The 26249-nt window shown below is 42.6% G+C and overlaps 1 protein-coding gene across 2 annotated transcripts in view; it reads right to left on the bottom strand.

Annotated features, from left to right (window-relative positions):
• Positions 1–24269, bottom strand: part of CRADD (CASP2 and RIPK1 domain containing adaptor with death domain) — a 175656-nt gene extending 151387 nt beyond the window's left edge. The window contains exons 1-2 of one of the 2 annotated variants that reach the window (XM_047868295.1): positions 24138–24269; positions 22505–22808 (exon numbers count right to left, since the gene is read on the bottom strand). In XM_047868295.1, the coding sequence (XP_047724251.1) occupies positions 22505–22808; positions 24138–24269 (436 nt within the window). Of the gene's footprint in view, positions 1–22504; positions 22809–22910; positions 23286–24137 lie in introns of those variants that run through there. The other variant, XM_047868296.1, reaches the window with a different exon arrangement.
• Between the last annotated feature and the right edge of the window lie 1980 nt (positions 24270–26249).

The following is a 26249-nucleotide window of genomic DNA, read 5'->3' as shown; positions in this document are numbered from 1 at the left end:
GTTACGTGGCTCTCACTATCAATAAAATGAAAGTTAAACAGGAATTTAAGAAATGTAGCAGAGGACATAAATCATGCTCTTTTCATTTCAGTGAGAACATTAGCAGCTCTGTGTCTTCCAGCCTCGGGAGCCATTACTTATATGTGAAATTCAAAAGAAAAGGAAGGCGTTTAAGCCAATAATGAAAGCAAGTTTGGCTAAATGTCAAGCCACATGATACTAAGTTTCTTGCACCTTATTTATTACCAAGAAAGCTAAAACCTGCTCAATGGTCTTCTCTAATGCCAAAGCACCACTGATGGGGGAAATGAATATATGTCAAATTTACCTCTTCAAATCACTAATGTGGCCTGACATGTTCAGGCAGACAAGAGCCTGTCACCAAGGTACAGAGGATTTACATTTTCCACCTCAAATGGCCCTAACTCAGATATAGACCTGTTATTAATACACGGGTACACAAAAGGGAACGTATAGTACCTAGGAATTGAATCATAATGCATTCCTCAGAGTCCCAAATACAGAAAAATTTAATAATTTGAAACATCAGATTATTTCATTCAATCAAGTAATTTTTTTGGTTTCATGAATCTCTGTGATTACCTGGTCCATTGATGGACCACTGATGGTCCAATGATGGCTACTCAAAAAATAATTACTGATGGGGCAGGCACTGCCCTAGGGGGCAGGGGCTGTCCTGGGCACTGGGGATACAGGGTAGCAGCCCCACTTCTCAAGGAGCTTCCAGTCTATGGAAGGGTAACTCACTGGTCAAGTAAAAACAAATTCAATCAAGTACAGGGATAGATTCCGATGGTGTTGAAAGCTACAGAGGAGACAAAATAGGATCACACGATAGAAGGTGACGGACGAGGGCTCTAATTTGGACCGCCCAGGGAGGCCTCGCGGAAGAGGCCCGACACCTAAATTACCAGAGGAGCTAATCATGACAGGAAAAGTAGGAGCAGGGCACACGGGAGAAAGGAACAAGCTAGAACAAAGGCCTCGGCAGAAACTGCCCTGGGCACCAGGAGAAGCTGCTAGTTGACCTGTGTGGCTGGAGCACGGTGAGGGACAAGAGCAGATGTGACTGGAGCAGCCTTCCGACCACAAGGGCCTCATGGGCTCTCATACGGGTTCGGACTGCATCTCAGTACAATGGAAAACCACCGGAGGAGGGTTTGCTCAGAGGAGTTGCACATTGCTGTGTGGAAAATGGATGTACTCCCGTACATGTGGAAGCCACTGTAATTATCCTGGCAAGGGAAGAAGATAAGTAGACAGATCTGAAGAACATTTTAGAAGGTTGGGTAATGGAACAGATGTTGGGGAGGAGGGTCAGTACGGGAAAAGATGAAAGCAAGGATGATGATTCCCAGGTTTTCAGCTGGAACCATGGGAAATCAATATTACTGTCCGGGTTAGGTCCCTCATTCCTTCTCCAGTTGGACAGCTGGAATTAGAACCTGACCTTCTACTTCCTAATCCAGAAGTCTTTTAATTAAGAGTATTAAATTGAGATTTCCACATTAAATAATACCCAGTTTTTCTATTTTGCTATTATTACTAATTATTCACACAAAGGCTCAGAATAATTTCAAGGTAAGTGTGCATTAAAAATCAAAAACATACACAAATCAACATGTGATAGAATTTCATAGAACGAACACGCAGACACACACACACACACACACACACACACACACACACACACACAAAGTACATGTGAAAACTATCCCAGTACGGTCTATATTTAAGTTAATAGTACCAATGTCAGTGTCCTGGTTTTGACAATGTATTATGGTTGTATATAAGATATTTTTGGTTGGTGGGAACTGAGTGAAAGATACCTGAGAACTCTCTGCACTACTTCTGGAACCTCTTGTCTTAAATTATTTCAAAGTAAAAAGTCATTAAAAAAAAAAAATCTTGTCTAAGGACACAGAAGCAGTGGGAAACAGCCAATATCTAAGTCTAGATCACCTGATTTCTCGCTCTTTTGAGTGTACCATATTTTTTATTCAAAACTTCTTTGAATTAGGGGCACCTGGGTGGCTCAGTCGGTTGAGCAAACCAACTTCAGCTCAGGTCATGATCTCGCCGTTTTTGAGTTCGAGCCCCGCGTAGGGCTCACTGTGCTGACCGCTCAGAGCCTGGAACCTGCTTCAGATTCTATGCCCCTCTCCCTCTGCCCCTCCCCTGCTCACGCTCTCTCTCTGTCCTTCAATAATAAATAAACGTTAAAAAAAATTTTTTTTTAACTTCTTTGAATTAAAAGAGCCTTAAGATTAAAAAAAAAAAAAAGCAATACCTGATTGGCATCTGTTTTCTTGCTTTCTAAAGAGAAACTGCCTTTTTGCCCCTTTTGAAGGCAAAAAGAATCTTTGGTTGTGTTCACTTCTGCAAAGAACATGGGCAGCATGCAGTCAGCAGCCTTGGAGGCAAAATCTACATTTGGCTGGTCTATAGTAGGTGCAAAGAAACACTCATTCTAAAAACAATTAAAATGTCAGTTTTGTGTCTGTTTTCATTTCCCAAGTGAACTGAACAAAATAACCTAAACGATGGAAGCCATTGGTGAAACGAATCTGGATGGAGCTTATCAAACGTGAATGGCCCAGAGTGTGGAAAACCAGTGCCCTCGGGTGGGTGATTTTCTCCCATTTTTCCAGGGCCACTGCTCTCTCAAGAGCTATCAACAGTGCCAAAAGACCAACAGCTGTGCCCCCATTCACAGGCTCACCACAGCACCTACAAGGTGAATTTTCCTGGAAAAAGTTGCAGGGGTTGGTTTGGTTGTTCGTTTTGTACAGGGTAGAGAAAGGATGGAAAAAATGGAGATACAGTCTCCAGGTGGTGGCACAGCGTGACCCTGAAAACCAGGTTGAGATACTTCCCTCTCACAAGGGAAACTGCAAGGTTGAGCGTCATGCCAAGCAGAGCCACAGTCAGTTACCACCCGGGACATGGGATTCTCGGTTTTCCCCCAAAGCCTATCGCTACCAGACCTAACAGCACCGACCTAAAGCCAACTTAAGTTAAAATGAGAAACGGAATGAAAATCTCTGTCTCTGCTAAAATCTAGGGAAACCTGGAAGGTATGGGGCAGATAAGTCAGCCCCAGAAGATGGCAGATGGAGTGATGTTCTCTCTCCCTAGGCCCGTTTCCTCACATTCAAGGCTCGACCTCCGCCCCCAAGCCCAAACATTAAGATTATCCGTCAGCTCATCTCTCTCTTACCTGCCTCTCTCTTTTTCTTTTTCGAAACACATCAATTCTTCATTTGAGCCAAACAATCTATTTGTTATCCTTCCCCTCACAGAATCCACTCATTCAAGGACCTACTTTGTAAAAAGGGCAGGTATATAATTCAGAAAGTGAAATGACACTGACAATACTAAAGGCAAGAGGAGGAGCTGGGGAAAGGTCATTCCATTTGCAACATGATAGGTTTAATGTTCCAGCAAAACATCTTGGGAAGGTATCTTGGAGAAAGCACTCAGCATCTACTCTGGACTGGCTTCTCCCCTAGTAATCATGACTACCTTCCCCCCGACCCAGAGCTGCCCTAGAAGCATTCCGTACTTTACCCTTCTTCCCACTGAGATTGCTCAGTCATGCTTCATGCTCTGGTGCCACTCTATTCTCTGTAGGCCACTGTTAAATGTCCAGAAATTCACATGCGTGTCACCCCTCTATTGCCATAAAGACTACAAACTCCTTGAAGGACCTTCTATTTCTGATGTAATCACTTTGACGCCTTTTAGAGCCCACAGCACTTTGTGAACACTCAAAATGTATTGTTAACAAATGCCTCAGGGGATTGAGAAACCTCATACAGCCACACTTCTGAATAACAGACAGAAATAGCACAATGGCTATCTCAGGAAATGGGAAGAAATTTCTTAACCTTGCTTGGCATTACTTGTCAAGAGGTTTGAATTTCAGTGGTAAATGATTTCCTTCAAAGGAGGTGAAAACAGAGACAAGATAGGGGGTTGTAAAAAATACACTAAATACGTGACAGATGAGAACAAAAGCCAAATCCTCATGACGGCAAACCTTGCTTAACTCTTTTTGTGGTTAGTACCCAAATGCTAACATTATCTCATCACCCCAATACTTCATTTTGAGACTAAACCATGAGTAAGTATATGGGATAAGCTGAAATTAAATCCTCGTGTGAATGTACAGAGCACAAAGGAGTTTTATCTGTTTGGTTTACCTAATTCTTTTTCTCTTACGTACAATTTTAGAAATGAAAGAAAAGGTTCAATGGCCCTGGTATGATGAATCGCTTCTGGCAAAATTTAATTCTAAAGAAATGGCAAAGATAATAACATACTTTCACAGAAAAACTCTGTCCTGAAGAAGGGCCTCTCCCCTTTTGACTCTCAAAACAATTTTAGAACCAAGCATTAGCTTTTATCCAGCACTCTGGTAAGCACAAAGAAAAGAAAGCTAAACAAAACTGATTCCTGTCATGCAAAGCTATTTTCTGTCCCTTCTAACTCTTTATACGAAGTGTGGGGCAGACCTTCTCTGTAAAGGCCCAAATAGTAAATATTTTCTGGACCTTCTAGGCCAAAAACTCTCTATTGCAACTACAGAACTCAACCGGTATAGTGTGAAAGCAGACACGGACAACATATGGACAAATAAGAACGGCTGTGTTCCAATAAAACTTTATTTATAGACGCTAAAATTTGAATCTCCTATAATTTTCATATGTCATGAAATATTCTTCTTTTGTTTTGTTTTTGTTTCAACCCTTTCAAAAGGTAAAGACCACTCTTAGCTCACAAGACACACAAAAGCAGGTAGTGGACTGGATATGGACCACAGGGACATGGCCATAGTTTGCCAACCCCTGCTTTATACCAAAGGCAAGGTGGCAGCAAAAAGTCAAAATTAGCTTGGAAACTTCAGCTTGCTTCTAAAAGAAGGTTGTTGGGGAAGGAAGAGGAACAGAAGGTGAACAGAGAAGGAAGAAGGGATGCCCATGAGAAACCAGGAAACTGCAGCCTAAGGGAGGAGAAACCCAAGTAAAAGAGGTGAAAGCTTGGGGCTGTGGGAGGAGGGTAGAAAAAAGGAAGCAGGAGGCCAAGTTTCTAGGGCATCTGTGGGAAATGAAGGGATGAAAGGGAAGTCAGCTAATGAGTAGCCCAGGGGAGGGGCTGTAGATTAAACTGTGAGAAAGCTGAACATCATAAAAATGCAGATTAACCGAGCAGCCCAGAATTTAAGAACTGAGGCTACTACGTGTACAAAATTATTCTCTTAGCAGGCAAGGACAATTCTTACAAGTCTGTTGGAGACGGTGATTTTCGTTTTGCTTATCTTATGCAATTGCTCCTAGGAATATCAGTTCAAGAAGGCCAATTGTGAAAGCCTCAAGTCTTCAGTCTTAGAATTTCCCTCATCCTTTTTTTTTTTTTTTTTGAGAGAGAGAGAGAGTGAGTGGGGGAGAAGGGCAGAGGGAGAGAGAGAGAGAAAGAGAGAATCTTAAAGCAGGCTCCACATTCAGCATGGAGCCCAACATGGGGCTTGATCCCATGACCCTGGGATCATGACCTGAGCCAAAATCAAGAGTTGGACACTCAACCGACTGAGCCACCCAGGCACCCAAGAATTTCCTTCATCTTTAAAATGATTTGGCCCTGGGAAGAGATGGGCTTCAGGGGTTCTAACTGCTGCACCCACTCCTATACCTAATCTGTACCTCTATGAGACAAATTTTCACCAGTGAGAAGGTAAAAAACACACACATATGTGAGATTTCATTGTTACAACAGTTAAAAATAAAGCTGATAAAATGGTCTAATAACCAGACAGGTTAAAAACTGCAATGCACAGAGACCAGAACAAAATGCTTTAAGTTTTATAAAATGAATGGTTAAAGGCTGGCACCCAGCAAACATTAAATAGCAACCTTTAAGAAATGCCAATGAGTCAATTTCATGGAGGATCAAGAACCAAAGGGTTATTATCTACTGACTACTGAGGAAGACTGACAAATAAGATAAAGTTAAAAAAGCGATAATAGTGTCATGGGCTGAACTGTGCCTCCCCAAAAGCCGTATGTTAAAGCCCTAATCTTACCCAGTGCTTGGGAATGCAACTGTATTTGGAGTCTTTAAGAAAGTAATTAAGTTAGAATGAGGCCATTGGGGTGATCCTAACCCAATATGAGTGGTATCCTTGTAAGAGAAGGAAATTAAGATACATGGACACACACACACACACACACACACACACACACACAGGGGAGACCATTTGAAGAGGCAGCAGGAGGGCCACCATCTGCAAGCCAATGGGGCCTCAGAAGAAACCAAACCTGCTGACAACTTAACCTGGGACTTTCAGCCTCTGGGACTGTTAGAAAATAAATTTGGGTTGTTTAAACCACCTAGTCTGGATACTTTATTATGGCAACACAAACTAATATAAACAGTTATGACACCTAGAGATTAAGAGGAAGGTGAGGGGAGCAAGTAAGGCTACCAGATTCATACACTCAACCAATATTTATTGGTCCCAATAAGTATTTCTGCAATGTGCTAGGTTCTGAGTCTACAAGGGTGAAAAACTGAGTTCTTGCCTTCGATGAACTCACAGTCTACTTGAGGACAAAATTTTCTAACATAGTATGGATGTGCCATAACAGAAATATTCCCATGACACTTTGGAAACACAGAAGAGGGGTTTCTCAGTCAGCCATGAAAGGGGTGCACAAAGCTTCAAGAACAAGGTAACGTCTGGGCTAAGGGCTTTCAAAAAACCAAACAACGACGACAACAACAACAACACTACTTTCTTCTGGTTGTTTGAATAGGAATATATTTTCGAAGTGGAGAAAATAAATATCACTGAGGAAGAGGAAGTGTGATGTGAGCAATGGGAGGTCCTCCTTTGGCCATGTGGAGTTAAGGTGGAGGACTGAAGTGCAGCTGGCTATTCGGCCAGGAGACAGGGATTTGGAAGAGTTCACTTTGAGGTGGTCATCAAGCCAGGAGTGCAGATGGGCTCTGCCCTAGGAGAAGGTTGCTGGGAAAGGAAGCTGAGCCTCCAGCCAGTGAGAAGATAAGAATTTAACACATCTCCAGAGAAGAGAAGCATTTAAGAGGCATGTAGAGCAAGGAGAAGCAGAGAAATAATAAATAGAGGGGCAGGAGGAAAAACAACACCGAGGAAAGGGGCAACACCAAGAACGAAAGAGAGGGCGGCCCCCATGTCAGATGTTGCCAAGACAGCAAGTGGCAACCTAAAAAATGCCAATGGACTTAACCAAAAGTCCCTGGTGACCTCTGTGAAAACAGCTACAAGGAGCAGAAGTGCAATGGCCACAGCTTGAGAAGTGAATCACTGTGTTCAGATGAGAGGACATTCATGAAAACTGAAGGAAATAAAAGCCGCTTGAGTCATCTTCTGGGGCTGGTAAGAGAGGAGGAGATGGACGACACAGAGGCAGTTGCAACAATAATGCTGGGGGTTGAGGCTGGGGGTGGGGGGGTGCCGAGGGGACTCTTGTTCTGTTCTTCCAGTCTTCTGGGGGCTGCTTGAAGAGAGTGGAAAGGAAAGTGAGGCAAAGGAGAAAAATGGCATTTATTGACTACCTGTGAGGCACTCGCTGACATGAAAAACGCTACCTCCATGAACACAGCACTTTTTGTTTTGAAAGATTCATTCATATACCCTCTCATTTAACCTCAACAACTACTCTCAGGGAAGAATACCGGCAGCTCTGTTCTACACATGAAGAAATTAACATTTAGAGGAAAAAAATAAAAACAAAATCATCTACCTGACCTCACAGAGCAGATAAAGGTAGAAGCAGGACTTCATCCAGAGCCTAGACCCAGGATCTCCAAACGCTCACCCAGCATTTTCACAGAACGAAGTGCTCATGGCTCTGGGCTGGGTCTCAGCTTCCTCCTATGAAAAATGGGAACGACTGGGGCGCCTGGGTGGCTTGGTCGGTTAGGCGTCCGACTTCGGCTCAGGTCATGATCTCATGGTCTGTGGGTTCGAGCCCCGCGTCGGGCTCTGTGCTGACAGCTCAGGGCCTGGAGCCTGTTTCGGATTCTGTGTCTCCCTCTCTCTCTGCCCCTCCCCTGTTCATGCTCTGTCTCTCTCTGTCTCAAAAATGAATAAACGTTAAAAAAAAAATTTTTTTAAATGGGAACGATAATAGCCTGTACCTCACACTATTAATAAATGTAAGGCACCTAAGGGGCTGGCTCACGGTCAGTGCTCGATAAATGTGAGCCACTGTCAGCTTGCATTCAAGGAGCAGAGCGTGTACACAGAGCTTACACAGCACGTGTCCATTCTCGGTGAGCAGGAAGAGCTGTCCAAACCAGAAATCCAGGAATCACGCCGGAATCCTCTTTCTCCTTCAGCCCACAGTTCAACCAGGCAAAGAGTCCTTCTAACCCCGTGCTTCTCAGCCTTCGTGTCGTCACTGCCTCTCTAAGAAGACGTCCCTAATAGCATCGCTCCCATGAAATTCTAACAGCATGGATAACTGCTTATCTATGTACTGTGGCCCTTTTGAATCTGAATATCTGAGGATTTTTTTTTTTTTTTACACCATTCCCCTAACCAATTTTCACCTTGGGAAAAGATCCCCTTGGGACCACCGCCGCCCCCCCCACCGCCCACCCCATGCAGAACACATCTAATAATCCTCCCTCCTAAATCTCTCTCAGCCCATCCCCTTCTTCTCTATCCTCAATGCCAGTAACTAGCCCTCACCATTTTTCATCTAGATTGTTCCAACAGCTTCCTAACTGGGCTTCTTACCCCTGTTTTGCCCAGCTCCCCATCCATATGTCACCAGAGTAGGCTTTCTAAATGCAAGTCTGTTCGTGTCAATCCCTGTCTCAAATTTCATCAAGTTGTGCTCCATCACGGATTGAACCTTTACATGGCACTCAAGGCCCCTGTCGAGCAGCACTGGGCCTGAGCCTCCAGCCTTAGCTGCCGTCACACCACCCCATCCCATCCCTAGACACTAGGTGCATACAACGTAAAGCCATTGCCTCCGTGCCTTGGCACTTTCTGTTACCTCTGCCTAGAATGCCCTTCCCCTCTGCCTTCTTGTGAACTCCTACTTACCCTTCAACACTCAACTATACACGCTCTCTGAAGCCTTCCCCAGTTCGGTCTTACCACAGGGTAGGTGGAGCCATCCCGTCCCTTGCACATACCTCTCTGCGTCACAACTCTTCAGTTACCACTAATGGTAATAGTGACAACTAACATTCACTGAATGTTAAATAGATGCCAGACTCTATTCTAAGCAGTTTACACCTATCATCTCATTTATTTGCAGCAACCCGAGCGCAGGAATTATACTTTATTAATTTCCGTATCTAACCTTCCGTATTCCCAGCCAACAGTAGAAATTCAACAAATGCTCACTGAAGTAATGCAGGAAGCAAAGTTTTGGAGATGCTCAGATCTGCTCTTTCCTCTGACTTATACAGCCCCTCCTACAATGATTTATAGTGTTTACTCTGATAATAAGGAGAGGGATGAGATATGATTATTCCGCCAAAGGTTTTAACAGTTTCTTTGAAATATACTCCGTGATTTAGTGAAAACAGTCATTAGGAATGCCTTTCCAAGTGCAAAGGGGGAAAAAAAAATCTCATCTACCATCCAGAACACTCACATATTTACAAATCTAGTCAATGTGAGGGATATAAATAGATCTTAAAAATGCCACAGGCAAGAACTTAATCACCTATAGTGGAGCAGCTTGAGAAAAACAATGAAGAGAAAAGATTTAGAAACATAATATTTAAAAACATACAAACAGGAGACCTAGAAAAAAATCAGGTTATATAATATCCTAGTGAAACACTTTGAAATAGAATACTCATAGAAAGATAAACAGAAAAATACTTGAAACAACAGAGTGAAGAATATTCCTCATAGTTCCTTAAGGGTAACTGGAGAAGGTCATTTAAGTCCAGCGCACCCCACCCCCACCCTCTGCTAACTGAAATGAAACAACGAGTGACTAGCCTCAAGGATAATTTAACAGACTATGTCAAATTGATTCCGAAAGTTTTACTCTCTGGAGAAAAAAAAGTATATATATTTTTTTACACACACACACACATATAATCTTCTGACTTTTATTCTTTAGTTGGCATCACAAGAAATTCCAGATTTAAGTGTTAGTATCAAGTAAATAATAACGTTCTGGAAATGACTGCAGTTGAGAAAAGAGAGCGCTTCTAAAACAATGTCCTAGAGTAAAAACCCAAATACTGCATTTCACTACTCATTTGTTATAAACGGTGACTATCTCTGGGCAATAAGATTATGGATGACTTCCATTTTTTTGGTATCTTTCTAGAGCCTTTGCTTTTTAAGCAACAAATTGCCTTTATATTTGGGGGGGGGGAAGAGCTATTTTCACTTTTTAAAACATTTTTTTTGTGAAACTAATAAGAACATTTGTTATTAATTTACAAGTCACTTTCACGTATGGCAGCTACATTTCCATTTACGATAACAAATATACATACTTTAAGTCACTACATCTGGTAAGTGCAGTAAGGCCCCAAAATGATTTGACATACCTCCCAAGAAAATGTGAGGTTTCTATTTTGACTCTTTGAATCTGGCCTCTAGGACAGCTGAACCAAAGAATACAGTGAGAGTTAACACTATGCCAGCATCTGGGCCCAGGCCTTAAGAAACTGGCAGTTTTCACTTCCTGTCTCCTGAAACTCAACTACCATACTGTGAGGAAACCTCAGCCACCTGCAGAAAGGCCTCTGTGGAGAGGAACCAACAAGCAGCACCAACTTGCCAGAAATATGAGTGACACATCTGGAAAATGGCTCCTCCTGCCCCGGGTTAAGCCACTCCAACTGACAACAGCTACAGCAGAAATGAGCTGCCCCTTCTGAGCCCTGCCCAAATTGCACATGCATGTAAAAATAAATAACTGTTCATGATCCCAGGGTCGTGGGATCAAGCCCCATGTCAGGATCCACTCTGAATGTGGAGCCTACTTAAGATATTCTCTCTCTCTCTCTCTCTCTCTCTCTCTCTCTCAAATTAAAAAAAAAAAATCATGGAAAAAAATAAACAACTGTTATTTTAAGCCATCATGTTTTGAAGCAGCTTGTTACACAATAAAATATAACTAGAATACCATATTATATTTTGCCTCTACCTTTCCCCAGTTATAATTTAAACTCTTTGAGGGTATGATTCCATCTTTACATCCATCTTCGTAGTCATTCCTTCGTTCATTTGATAAACATGTGAGGACTAATGTGTACCCAGCACTATGCTAGACAGGTTATGCAGGTACAGAGATAAAAACAGTCTCTGCCTTAGATGTGATTAGTCTGTATCTTCAGAGACAAACAAAAATAGACAATGATAGCCATAACACAGCCTCTGCTGAATAGCCAGCAATGGTAGACAGTCAATAAATGTTGGCTAAATAAACGAATGACTAAATCAGGTTCTTAGAACTACTTTGGGAATTATATACTCTCATCATTTTATAGATGAGATGCACCAGTTAGCAATGTATTACTTCTTAGTTTTAAATTCGCCCTCTCTGCCCTGCTTCATGACCCTGGGGCTGGACCCTGGGAACATTTGGCCTTTGCCAGATGGTGTAGTGTTCGTTTCCATCAAAAGAGGGCACTGGAGGGACACTGAAAGCCCATGGCAGAGGCAGGGGCTTTTCATTCGGGTTTGGGATGCTTTATTCCCTCCCACCCCCAAAGTGTACTGCCAGAGGCATTTGGGAAACGCAAAGGTGCTTACTCTCCAGGGAATTTCTCTGCCACTCAGCAGACTGCTAAGGATCAACTCTGGCCCACCCACATGCTCTCCCAAGATTCTCGGCCAAGTGGGCTTACAGACCGGTCCAGCCAGTTCACTGGCCACCAGTAGGCTTCATATTCAAGTGGCAGTCACTCATCTCCAAAGGGACTGAAACTCAGCCTTGGGGGTGGCGAGGGGTCTCTTGCGAGCTCTTGGTGCCTTCATCCTGTGCTCTCCTTCAGCCCTGGAAATAATAGCTCCTTCCATCTGCTATTCCTATATTCCTTAGACCCCTCTTTTACCCCTTCAGTAGTTAACCATAGTTAACCTTTTACTAGTTAATTATTCTTTATATTAAATTTTCCTTGTTCAAATTACTGTGTGGTTTTGTTTCCTGAATAGATCCAGACTGGCACAAAAAGGAATAAAAGGGCTCAAATACGAGGAGGCCTGAAAAAAGGACAACTGCCCACAGCCCCATCAAAGGGCTGACTGAGAATAAAAAGAAATTGAAAGGGAAAAGATAAAGACTCAAGGAACAAAAACTGCCGTGTCAATCTCATTCAAAATCTTTATTTTTGTCTAATCACATTTCTTAGAAAATATTTTTTATCTTCTTTGGTATTTTTTTAACTTCTCATTTGATAAGCTATTTTTAAAAACACAATGAAAATGTTGGCTACATGTGAGACTCAAGGGAAGAAAGGGTCAGAAAATAAAGAGGCTGTCGCAAGCCCAGGTAAGGTACTCTGAGACACGTGACATGGACCAGAACCAAGAACTGGTATTGGGGACAAAATAGCCTAGCAATTAACAGCATGGACAGGAGGGCCAGACTACCGGTGTTCAAATCTCAGCTCTGCTACGACCAAGTTATGTGACCTTGGGCAATTCATCTAATACTTTCATTTGTAAAATACAAGTAACAATAATAGTGCTGACCTCAAAGGATAAAGTGAGTTTATGTACGTAAAGCCCTGAGGCCAGAGCCCAATCCAAATTCTCTTTCTACCACCTCTCCACTTCAACATTCTCAAATCTGTTTTTTCCGAACATCTTCTCATTTTGGAAAGGTTTCAGAAGACCTACCTTGCTCTCAAAATTGTTCTCCTCTACTTTTCCTACTACCTCTGGCCTTCGACCTCAGCCTTGCTATACTAAGACTAAGATGTAGAACATTCTCCTTCCTTTAAAGGGCTTTCATTTTTTTCCAGGTCCACAACTATAGAATGGGTTCAATATAAAAACAATGGGAATGATATAGTATGGTGGACATGTCTTCACCAGCTTTCACCTCTTCCTTTTGGATCTGTCCCTTTCCCACTCCAGGTGACTCTGGTGTCCTAAACGAAGGGTTCATGACTCAACCTAGGCCAGTCAGACCCTGAATCTTGAGAGACGGCAAGGTGGAGGGACTCAGAGGAGGAACACCAATGGCCAGAGATCCCCAGAGGTGCCCCATTCCCACCTTACTGGGCCCTGAAATTTTAGCAATTCTTTCAAAGTTGTGAATAATCCAGTATACGTCAGAGAAATTCCTATTTTTGCTTACGTTAGCAAGAGGGCTACTGCTTGAACCAAAGAGTTCACATACATGCTGTCAGACTGACTTACATCTTTGAGTTTCCTCATCTGTACAGTGGGGGTCTCTGAGGTCCCTTCCGGCGCTAACCTTCCACAGTAGTTCGAACAATGGGGCAAGTTCCAGCAGACGTGCTCTACTGCCTCTGCAAGTCTCTTAACAACTTGGTCATTATCACTCAGCACCTTACACCTTATATACAAATGGTGGAACTGAGAGGTGCTTTAAAAGTCTTATATTTAGGTTATGAAACCACAAAGCTCTCCTTTGCCACTTACTACATCTCAGCAGTATTATTTTGGTAACAGCGTCACCACCCTCTCTGAGCATAAATAGAACATGAACATTTCCAGGAATTGTCAACTTGGCACTTCTTACAAGGAGTTAAGATTTCTTTTATAACATTAACAAAAATAAAGCCTAGGACTAAACTTCTTTTAGAGGTCACATTTCCTTCTCAATTAAAATTTACTGTTTGGAAAAGTACAATGTACCCTTTTTCCCCCCTCTGGGGGAAAAGTCCTCCAAAGAAGCATATACATATACTCCTTACTGTTCAAACTGAGCAACAAGTATAAACACAGCTGCCTATTAAAATTAAGCAAAGGCAAACATTCTTGCAGCTAGCTACAACAACGGCCTACAAGTTTGAACGACACCCGTAAAAATAGAAAGCTACCTTGCTAAGCATACGGTTAAACTCTGAGGTTGTGCCATCGGAAAAGCTGGTTATTAGAACTGATGGCTTTCGCCTTTCGATAGCAAGATTTAAGAGCTGCAAAAGTGGAACCTGATTCCAGTATCAGGAAAGCCAATACACCGTCTCCTAATCACAGCCAAGAAGATTTAGTCTTTTTTTACTCTCAAGGTAGCAAGCTGGGACAGGAGCAACCCAGGGGCTCTGTTCCTTGACCCCATGTGGCCTCACATTAGACCTCACCCCCCAAAAAAGAATAAAATAAGAGACGGGGGAGAGAGACATACCAGCCAGAATTTAGTCTTCTGACAATAGGCAGTAAAGAGAAAGACAGAGAAGTCCCTCGGGCTGCATGCCTGGGAGTGACTGGAGTAGGGGAGGGAAGAACACTGGGGGCTGGCAAATGATGGGCTCTAGAGCAGCCACCGTTGTCAGAATTAGGGGGGAGAGAAAAGCATACCTTGAAAATGTGTTTTTATAGGCCATGAATTAGCAGGCTTTAAAGTGCCTGGATTCCAAATTTGGCCCTACTGGGTTGTATGACCCTGAGCACATGACTAAACATCTCCGTGCAATAACAGTAATAATACCACCACCTGTCTCACCACGTTACTGACAGAATTAAATGAATTAATAAATGCAAAGGACCTGGACCAGTTCCTGGCACAAAGTAAAGGTGCCAATAAATATTATGGTAGTTATTTCACTGGCTAAGCCATTCCCAGTACATCAAGCCTGTATATCCCCCCAGGGTTCTTCTAATGGATTTATATGTTGGCAGCAGAGTCACACCTGTGTAGGGTCTAAGGTTCTGGAACATTCTTGAGCAACACAGTTCAAGAAATTCAAAGAATTAAAAACACTTGGTTTTAATCAAAACAAAACTACGTATCCTTCTACATCTCCATTCCTACCACCTTTCCACCTCACCTCACCAGAAAACAAGAACAACTCTTCAAGCAAGTACACAACTTTGGGAAGTTCATACTTTGGGAACAACAAGTGACAAAGGAGCCACGCGCCTAATCAGCTGGTCTGATTTCAAGGTTCTCAACCCTGGCTGCATTCTACAATGACCTCACTGAGGCAGATGCGCACGTCCCTGTGCTTGCTTGTGTACACATGCATGGGTGTGCAAATGCGTGTGCGCGCGTGTGTGTGTGTCTTACTACCACTGCCCAGATCACACCTCCACAGATTTTGGCACGAATTGGCTTGCGTCACAGTCTAGGGATCAGTAATGTTTTAAAGCCAGGGCCGAGAAACAACAAGCTAAATCAACCGCGACGGTCAATAGGGTGAATGATGTAGCTGAGTGGCCCATACATCCACAGGAGGGAGAAAAAAGTCACGGTGAGAATTTCTAAGAGAAAAGAACATAAAATCCATTTTTTAAAGTGAAATGGAAGCATCCTGCTGGGGAGAGGCCTGTCACATGGTTTGCTATTCCTAGAAAGAGCTACAATTAGCTGCCAACAGATGCATTATTTCATCAGTCCCATAAATACTCGATAAAAGTCTTCCACTCTCCCTTTATGTCAGCCTTGCAGAAGCAGGGGGAGAAATCTTCTGATAAAATGCAGTACTAAACTATCAAAATTTCCTTTTAAATGATTAAAATTAGCATTAATAAAAATAAAATATTTTAGCAAAATCTTATCCCAGTACACCTCTAAAAGCCCTTGAAATTTTTCCTCTTAAAACAAAAAGCATTACTATAATTTTTTAAAAGCTTATTTCAATTATTAACACAACAGCATAATACGATTCCACTTGAAACCCAGTGGGGAGCCAAGAATAGCAAAAAAAATCCTAAATCAAGAGTTGGGAGGCCTGGATTCTAGTTCGACAATAAATTACATTAACTAGCTATGTAATCATGGGCAAGCTGACTTAATCTCCCTAGGTAGGCCTCAGCTTTCTCAGAGAAAAATTAGATGATCTATGAGTCCCTCCCAGCCTAAAATTCTGGAATACCAGAATATGTCTCCATCTTGCTGACTCTGGTACACTAGCAAATGAACATGTTTAGAACTTAGAAAAATTAAAATTCAGTCATTCTGGCAATTCTACTAATAAATTTAACCAATTCCCAGCCACTCTGCATAATCTGAATGAGAAAAACAATAAAGTGCCTTGAATATGGTACTATCTTCTATATGAACTATAGCTGGAGCCTTCCTTCCCCAACTACACGACCAGGGGATGGTTTCTGCCCCAAAATCCTGTCTTTTTAAATAAGAAAATGTGTGGGAAGAATCTTTACAATCTTTTGCCACATCTTCAAACCATTATTTCATAGTATTTTTCTTCAAGTGACTCATTTTTACCTAAATAAAAGCTATGTATTTTTTAAAGTAACTTCACGGGACGCCTGGGTGGCTTCGTCAATTAAACGTCCAACTCTTGATTTCGGCTCAGGTCATGATCTCACGGTTTGTGGGTTCGAGCCCCATGTTGGGCTCTGCACTGACAGTGCACAGCCTGCTTGGGGTTCTCTCTCTCCCTCTCTCTCTGCCCCTCCTCCTTTCACTCGCTCTTGTCTCAAAATAAATAAATAAACATTAAAAAAAATAAAAGTAAGGGGACGCCAGGGTGGCTCAGTCAGTTAAGCCTCCGACTTCAGGTCAGATCATGATCTCACGGTTTGTGAGTTCGGGCCCCGCCTCGGGTTCTGTGCTGACAGCTTGGAGCCTGGAGCCTGCTTCGGATTCTGTGTCTCCCTCTCCCTCTGCCTCTCCCCCACCTGTGCTCTGTCTCTCTCTCAAAATAAATAAATAAATAAAATGTAAAAAAAAAATAAAAGTAAGTTCATAGATAGAAAACAGTTTTACTTGCCATAAATGGAAGGAGACCATGAGATTAATATAAGGGAAAAAAGGCAACACAACTCAAATCTAGCTAAATACTGTTGTCCACAGAAGGCTTTAGGCATAAGGACCTCTTTCTCTTTGTTAAAAAGAAAAACTGGCAAGTGTCAAGAGATATATTACAGCAAAGGGAGGCTTTCATTTGGATATCCTCAGGATTGAAACAGAGAGAAAAAGGAAATGACTCTCTCGCCATGAGATTCACTCCCATATCTGCACATCACCTAAAATCATTTTAAGAACTACCCAACATCATGGCTGTGCACGCATCTCACATTTGGGGAAGCACAACAACAAATGACCAAGACTGGGCCTTTGCTGACACACAGCCTGACTCATCTCTCCGTGAGGGAGGTTATTATCCCAGACAGGCTTGGGCTCTAGCCACACTGTCACTGAGGGCTCCCACTGGAGCTCCTGCGCCTTTGTGGGCCCCTTTATCTGAAACGTTCTTCCTCTCGGTACCCACTCTGTGGCAGAATTCAGGTCTCTGCTCTGTGTCATCACAGCGGAGAGACTGTCTCTGACCACCCCGCGCGGTCTGCAAAGCCCTCCCTCACCAACACACACACACACACACACACACACACACACACACACACACAGCATCCCCCCATCTGCTTGTTGCCTATCTGCGTCAGAATACAGAATACAGTGAGCTCCAGAAGCACACGGGCTTTGTTTCCCATAATATCTTAGCACCTAATGTCAACGCTCAATATTTGTTGAATGAACAGTGAATCCCCTCAGTTGATCTGGAGGCCCTTCACATGACTTTATTTCCTAGCGCCTGGTATCTAGTTGGCCCTCAGGAAGGACACGATGGTCAGGAAGGGGCTCTCTGTAGACTCCGCCCTCACCACAGCGAAGGGTCTTACCGTGGATGCTGACCCACCACTCCCTCTCGAGCACACAGGATGCCATAAAGTGAACTCTACTCAGCCACACAAGTGCCTGGATAGACCACAAGCTGGAAAAACTGAGATCAACGCTGAACTTACATATGTAGAGTAGGGCTCATTCATGGTAACGACCGGAGAATCCCAGGCTAGAAATTGTTCCAACAAACCTACTACAATCCCTGAGATTTTTGCCATTATTGCTCAGTAACTTCAGATGCATCCAAGCATACATCTGAGAGCCAGAGTGTATCTTGAGAGGGCAGCCAATGTGCCTCTGCACGGTCATATTCCAAAAGGGACAGACAGAGCCCTGGAGCCCGTGGGTAGCGAAGAAACAGGCCCGTCCTGCGTCCTGCAGGGCAGGGCGTGAGGGCGGCCACGGTGTCAGGGCATAGAGTCAGTGGCGAGGACCGGCTCAAACTCAAGCAAAGCTGAAGCAAATAGCCTCAGGAGGCTAGAGAGTTGAAGCAGCTGATGCTAACATATGAGGCACCGAGCTGTGTTCCAAGACTGCTGTTCTTCATCCTTGCCAGTGGCTAAGAGGACATAAAGCAGGAATCTAGCCTCCGGACGAGGGGGGAGAAAAACACTCCCAAGTCTAACAGAAGACTGGAGTTAAAGGCAAAGTTGCCAGGCTGACTGTTAAGTGAGAATCACAGCAGAGACCTAGTCCCACAAACAGGGCCAACACCTTGGAACAGAGAGTCCCGGGGCCCAGGAGTCCCTCCCACCGTGACTTAGGCTAAGTCCTACCAGCTGGTGAGACTGGGGCTGCCCATAAACCTCCTTTCCAGATCCAGATTAGCTCAAGCACTAGAGACAGCTTGTCAGCAGACAGGGCCCATGAGCAGTAGGAAGCCAGGCAGGCGGGCACATGCTGTCTACATCCAGATTCAGCCCTGTTCTCATCTCCTAAAAGACCAGACAGGAGCCCAGGGAGGACTGCCAGCTGATCTACTGTCTACTGTGTGACCTTGGCTAGCAAGGGACATACTATGAAGTGTCCCTTCCACGGTGCCAAGCTGGATTAAGTAATTTTATGGCCAGAAATCCTTTTTTAAAATATTAAGAGTCCTTACAAGGTGAGAAAAACACAAAATCAATTATCCATTAACATCTTCGACTTTTTTTTTTTTTAACAGAGATAGGAAAACCTATCATCTAGGCAGACTGAAGGAATCAAAGCTTTAAGGCATTTCTTCATGTTTCTGGATTTGATAAGGGTGGGATTTAAGAGACCAGAGGGGGTTAAGATACAACTCGATTTTTCTCTAAAAAATTACACCCAGAATATAAATAAAAACCAACTAACTAGGATCAATCACCAAATAAGGCCTTCTGAGGCAGCTCAGAATTTACAGCGAAACACAGAAATTAAACAAGCAAAGGGAAAACCAGGATTCCTGGAGAAGACCAAAACAAAAATGCTTTTTAATCAAATGAAATCAGTTCTTTCTTGGAGAAGTTGCAGGCTCTTGGCCAAAGAGAAATAGGTATTTCAGCCCATTTGTTCTCAGGCCTCCTAAGAGGAGACCACCAAACCTACACAAATCAATTACTAACAACAAAGTGAGTAAATGATCAGACGAGGTTAATGTATGCACAGAATATATAAGCTCCACATTTTCCGACAGTTTAATCCCTCAAAATTCAAAAAATGCCTTTACAAGATTGAAATGGACTCTTTAAAAGTTTATTAAAACTACTCTCTTACAACACTGGAAAAGCACAGGGTCCGGGGGAAATAGACCTCTGGGTCCATCTGCGTTTTTGCAGGAACATGAAATTGAAGGCATCTCAACTCTGATACTCTTTCCAGGATTTAAAATACATACATATATATATATATATATATGTGTGTATGTGTGTGTGTGTGTATAGGTTTTCAATTAATTAAGTCCCAATTAACTATAGAATTAAAATATTGCCATCAACTTAATTAAACACTGAAAGTTTAAGCTCCCAAATAAGAGAAGGCTATTAACTAACAGCTCCTTTAAAATATATCATCTCTTCCATCTTTTACCCTCCCACACACATTTTATATATTTTTTAAATTTATGTCTTTATATATCTTGCTAAAACTTTTGGTATAGTGGACTTTCCATAACGTGTGGATATTAAAAGTGATTTTTATGAGAGGGAAAACTACAAAGTAAAGAAGGGAGTGATAAATTCCAAATCTAGGATTTATCAGTAAGTGGGCTTTGGGGCCGAGCTAGGACTAGGAGGAGCATCCAGGGTCCTCAAAGGCAATGGTGATTTTTTTTTTATTTTTTTTTTAATGTTTATTTATTTTTGAGAGAGAGAGAGAGAGAGAGAGAGAGAGACAGCGTGAGTGGGGGAGGGGCAGAGAGAGCGGGAAACACAGAATCCCAAGCAGGCTCCAGGCTCCAGGCTCCAAGCTGTCGGCACAGAGCCCAACGCACAGGCTCGAACTCACTAACCGCAAGATCACGACCTGAGCCAAAGTCGGACGCTTAACTGAGCCACCCGGGCACCCTTGTGATATTTTTTTAAAAAACTGAGCAGGTGTTCTCTGTGCCGTTTTTCTCTACACCTTACTTATATTTTATATCTTGCTTAAAATACTCAATAATTAACAAAAGTTATTTTAAAAGTGAGCTTATGTGATTATCATTGTAGAAGATATAGAGAAATACATGTAAATCAAGCTCTCCCTTCAAAACATTTTTCAATAGCTATGTTGCTCAACAAAAAGTAGGACAGTTAAGAGTATTCAATGTCTACAGTAGCCAACCTATCATTCATTTGAACACTTCCACAGAATTAACATATCGATATTATTTTTCACACAGACACATTCAATTTTTTCTCACGTTAAACTGTTTCATTCTGCTTACTTTAAAAAAAAAACTATCTTGCTCTCGGCTTCTGTGTAACTTTCACCATTTGGTAAAAATAAATCATAGTTTTTTCTCTTGTTCTCTGAATAAATCTGAAGAAATGAAAATAGGGTCACACCTCTATGAACAACATACAACAGGACAATTTACATCACCGCACATCACTTACATCACCTCAAATGATTATAAAATTAAATTAAATATTTTGGTAGCAACAGGCTCTCAGTTTGCCTCTTTTGTGGTTTCCAACTGTTTAGTGCAAAGAGGAATCTCAATGTCAAATACCAGGAAAAGACACTGGATACCCTATTTTTCTTCACGTGTCCCCAGTTCTATGTTATTTATTCTGTTTTCAGTAAGGTGGTAGATACGTCTTTGACACTTCAGCTTCAATTTGTTCACATACCTGGAGTATTTAATTTTGTAAGGACAGTCGAATTTGAGAATTCCTGTGGTCCTCAAAGGACAGCTATTTTCAGTATTTCAGAATGCCTAAAACATACATTTACCTATAATTTGGTCATGCTAGAAAATGAAAATATGTTTGCTGTTTCCACTAGGATTTAACCAAGCCCTCTTACATTAAGCGGTTATCTCATGCAGAGCAGATATTCAGACATATGCCATTAATAAAAATAGAAGAGTTAATCATGATTACTTAGTATGCGTGGTCTGAAAAATCATTCAAAATATGAGGTCCATGAACAAAAAACAAAAATAAAATATGAGGTCCATGGGGCAAAAATAATAAGATCGGTCTTTTATTCCTTATTTGTTTTTTAACCAGTTAGGTTGGTATGTTTAAAACTGTAACAACAAAGTCTGAGGACTACCGTCTCAGAGGAGTTCTATCACTGCTTTTAAAAACTAAAGAGAAGGTTGACTTCCTGTTAAAAATTTGCAAGTCAACTTGAAACTTTTTATTTATTTTCTTTCTTTTTTAATTGATTTGTTTTTATTTTATTTATGTATAGATTTATTTTTATTTTTATTTTTTATTTTTATTTTTTTGCCAGTTCAATTCTCTGCTCCTCCTTCTTTGTAAAACAGTAAACGTCATGGAAGTGTTAGAGGGAAAGTGTTTCATAGCACATCTTCCTGCTACAAGCCATGCTAATAGCACCAGGACTGTTTCTCTTCTCCATAGCTTCCAACTTACCCTAAAATCGAAATGAGACCCTCTCCAAACTACTGACCCTCTAACATTAAATACTCCGGGTGTCTGAACAAAGCCAAACAAAAAAGAACGACTTTAAATCGTAACCTTTAAAAACTTACTTAACCAGCTTTCCAAATAATCCCCTTTGGCCATGTAGGACAGCTTAGGGAACAGGTGCAAGGCGTGCCTTCCTAGAGGCTGTCTCCTCCTTCCCGAAGCTGACCTTTTCCAGCCAGCAGCTCTGGCACCCCACGAATCAGTTATCAGTGGGCCTAATGCCTGCTTTCCCATCTGCACTTTCCAAATGGCTCCCAATGCCAAGGGCTGAGATATGACCTGGCTCTCAGATGAGAACATGCCTCCCAAGTGACTTGCCAAGCTTCCCTGGAAGCATTTCTAAATGTATTCTCTGACCTCCCTTCCCACCCTCGCAATCATGGTTCATTCTTCCTTCCTTCCCTGCACTTCCTAATTCCACTTCCTCATCCTGTGCCTCCAATACCATGTGCTTTCAGTCCAAACTCCTTACCCACTCCCAGCCTAAAACCCCAACTTCACATCCAAAGGGCAGTTTCAACAATTTTGCAACTGAAATCAAATGATCTTTTTGAGGCCTACCTGCAGGCAGCTCAGTTATGGCTTCTTCCCTTGCCTTCTCCAGCTTCTCCCTAACCCAGGGAAATTCCTGCAGGGACTCAAGGAATGCATCAAATGCTTTAGGACCTCTGGAAGGTAGGATATCCAGCAGCAGCATTGTTTTCCGGAGGCCTGTGGCTTGAGCTTTGATTTCCTGAACATGGTTTTCCGTCAAGACTCCTTCCTGGTAAAGATATTGAAGAACCAGTCCCTCCACCAGTACCTCGGCACCCAGCTCCAGGCGAAGGGAGCGAAGCACCTGCTTGTCTCTAGCTTCCATCTCTCCCTGGGAAAAGACAGAATAACAGCTCAGATTACAAACAAGACCGCTGACCAACCCCTAAAGACAGTGTCCTGCATGCAAGGCAAACTCCTTAAGGTCAGGTACCTCTTTGAATCTTAGCTGAGTGCCAGACCACGGTGTATAGTCCCTGGCTGTTAAGTCAAGGCAAATTAATCTTGAACGTTTCCGAACATAACGAACAACCCTGAACATGAATCATCTTTTCTGTTTCTACTTTCCTCACAGTGGGGTCCTAGCTCGATTCCTTGCTTGATAAAGAGATTTGGAAAAACGTGGGTCAGAGACCCTGCTTTAAAAAAAAAAAAAAGCAACTTTGATCGGAGAATTACAGAGCAGCATTTCATTTTAACATACTTAAAAAGAAACAGTGGCTTTATTTTAACACTGCCTTCATCAGAGATGCCCAATACCAGAGTTAACTGCCAATACGCATGCAAGGTGCCCTTCTGACCATGGGCATTTGCTGAACTTGTACCACAATGGGAGTGAGCACCAGAGCCCAGTAGGTACCAGTGAGTCTAAGGTTCTTTTCCCCTAAAAAAAAAAAAAAAAAAAAAAAAAAGCCCTATACACCATCACCTTCAAGAAAAATATTGTGTATGCCCAGTCTATGATAAACCTTACATATGGTCACAGACTCCACCCCTTCCCTCTAAGAATTCCGACTCCCTATGATTACACTGCCAGGACCACACACGCATGGGACATTTAATGGGGATCTTCTTTTTCTCTGCAAGAAAAAAATGTCCACACGCCACTCCTGGTCAGTAGCCATGCACGATTTAAAGGCCACTGCCCGTGAACTCCAGGGCGCCGGTGCGGAAGCCGTGGATGTAAAGAAGCGGCGGGGATGGGGAAGGGGAGGACGCGGCACATGGGGCTTCCAGGCACCCACAGAAAGTACCACCGGCCCGGGGACCCGACCCCACCCCGTCGAGTAGCCCTCGGTGAAGTCTGAGAGGTGGCAGGTGAGGGGGAGGGTGTGCACTTTTGGCTGCCAGAGCCTATTTGGAACTTTTATTCCCTGCCTCGCCAGCTGAAATCCTGTTGTATTACGAACGGGAAGAACTATGAGAGATTCTCGGGGCAACCTGACAAGCTAAAACGAGGGTGCTGGGAATGAACTTCACAGCGGACAGAAGCGGGAGCGGCCCCGGCACCCCCCACCGCCACCCCAACCCGGTCGGGCTCGGAAACGCCGCCAACAAGTTACGTGGGCGGGGGAGCCAAGCAGTGCCCAGGCCGCAGACACCACAGTGCGGGGCCTTCGAGAAAAAAATGGATACGGGTTTCTGGTTTCCTGTTACTTACGTCTGCAAACACGTATATTGAAAGAAAAAAAAAAAAAAAAACGCAACCGGAATCCAGACTGTTAGGGAACCTGTACCATAAGCACCATCTTTGTTGCAGGCGAAAGCCCTGAACAGGAAGTGGTATCGCCATCTTTGTTGAGGGCAAACACAGGAAGCGCTGTGAGCATTTTTATTGGGGGACCCAAGCGTCAGAGTGAAGCCTTTTTCGCCATGTTTACTGTGGGTAAACAACATAGCCTCTTGAGATGGAAAAATAGTAGCATCATTTAGCGGGTTATCTAAGGAAAGGAGTAATTGGATAATTGCATTTTAGTCCTAGAACTCCACCAGGGCCTTGTACACAATTCGCGTACCTTGTCAGCGATGGCTTCCATGACCATTCTATTTTAAATTGCAACATTGGGGCCCCCCGGGTGGTTTAGTGGTTAAGCAGCAGACTGTTGATTTGAGCTCAGATCAAGATCTCAGGGTTGGTAGGATCCAGCCCTTCATGGGTGCCTGCATTAACAACACGAAGCCTGCTTGGAATTCTCTCTTCCTCTCTCTCTGCCCCTACCGGGCTCACATTCTTTTCTCTCAAAATAAACAAACATTTAAAATTGCAACATTCATCTCCTGCACTCCCCATCTCTATTCCAACTTTGTTTTTATCTGTAGCACGTATTACTATCTTATTAAAACTTTCACTTAATTGTCATCTTTTTCCCTCCTCTAAAAATGTAGGACTGTTTATATCATTTTATATCAGAGTTCCTGCCTGCAAAGAGATTACAAGTCAGTCAGTCATGATTCAGTTGTAGCAATCTGCTACTCTAGACAGTAAGGAATTTGCCACAGAAAATTGGGGACATTCACAAGAAAGGCTGGAAAAGTCCTGGCCGTCCAAAAATGACTCCCTCAACAACATTGCCTAACTGACTCATGGCCACAATTTGGAAGGTGTCGTCAGGAAGCCACCACTCCACGGTCCCCACCTCTTCTCATCACTGACAGAGCAAGTAACTGGACATTGAAACACTGCTGCAGAAAAACCAAGGTCTCCACAGCCGTAATTGCCAACAGCATCAAAACAGCACCTGCAAATCTTATTCTGATGCATGCAATTGGTGAAACCTACTTTGCATGCAGAACATTAGCAGCAAAGGTGTCTGGGGCATGAAGTTTGGAGTTTTCCAACTTCTGAAATGCAAAGACATTCTAAAAAGACAGCAGCTGATACTGGGGGGGGTGATCTTCTGAGTTCACCACATTTTTCATTTGGAAGGCAAGACAAATGCATGATCCAAATATAGAAAGATGGCAGAATATCAATATCAGGGTCCTTCCTGAATTCTTTTATGAAATGAGGCAATCAATAAATACATTCATTGATTCACTTTTAAATCAGTTGGGTGATATATGCAGAAAGTCATATGCCTGCTAAAAATTCGTTGATAGTAACAGGAAAAAAAACCTCAAATATCACTATTTCTATAAAGGTTTTCTCAACCAAGATGAAGATGAAAATATCTTTGTAAGCAAGTCAGCGGAAAGCAATTCTAAACCTCCCACCTCAAAACCTTCTAATTTTTGTAACCAGTTTAAAGTGTTATTATACTAATATACCATTTTATTATACCAGCAGTGACAATTTTTTTACATAGGTGACAAGTATTATTACTAGCATTTTACATATGTGAATACTGTAGAATCAAAATGCCCGAATGTCCTCGCCAAAATTTCACAGCTATATGTAGAAAAACCTGAATTCTAACCAGGTCCTTCCAACTTCATGCCCTTTCAGTACACAGTATGCGTGGTGAAGAGTCTGTTATTCTAATGACAGCCAAAACTTTGGCGGATCATTCTGGTGCCACCTCTTACTCTTGATAGTCCTGAGTTCCTAGTACTCTCTTCACTCTCTTCCTCTTTTTTTCCTTTTTTTCCCCTCTGGAATTGCTTTCCTTTCTTGGGCAAGATTTATCTTTTGTATGTGGACAAGTATTAGAAACATCCTCTGCCTTCAGCCAGATAAAGTGCAGACCTCTCGTGATACTAGCAATAGCTGAGGTTACAGACTTTTGGGTGTAGTTTTTCCAACTATAAACTTTGATCATTTTCGAACATGTAG

Source organism: Prionailurus viverrinus, chromosome B4 (genome assembly GCF_022837055.1).
Source record: "Prionailurus viverrinus isolate Anna chromosome B4, UM_Priviv_1.0, whole genome shotgun sequence".
NCBI lineage: Eukaryota > Metazoa > Chordata > Mammalia > Carnivora > Felidae > Prionailurus > Prionailurus viverrinus.
Note: the sequence above shows the minus strand (reverse complement) of the source record. Positions and strands in the feature narration are given on the sequence as shown.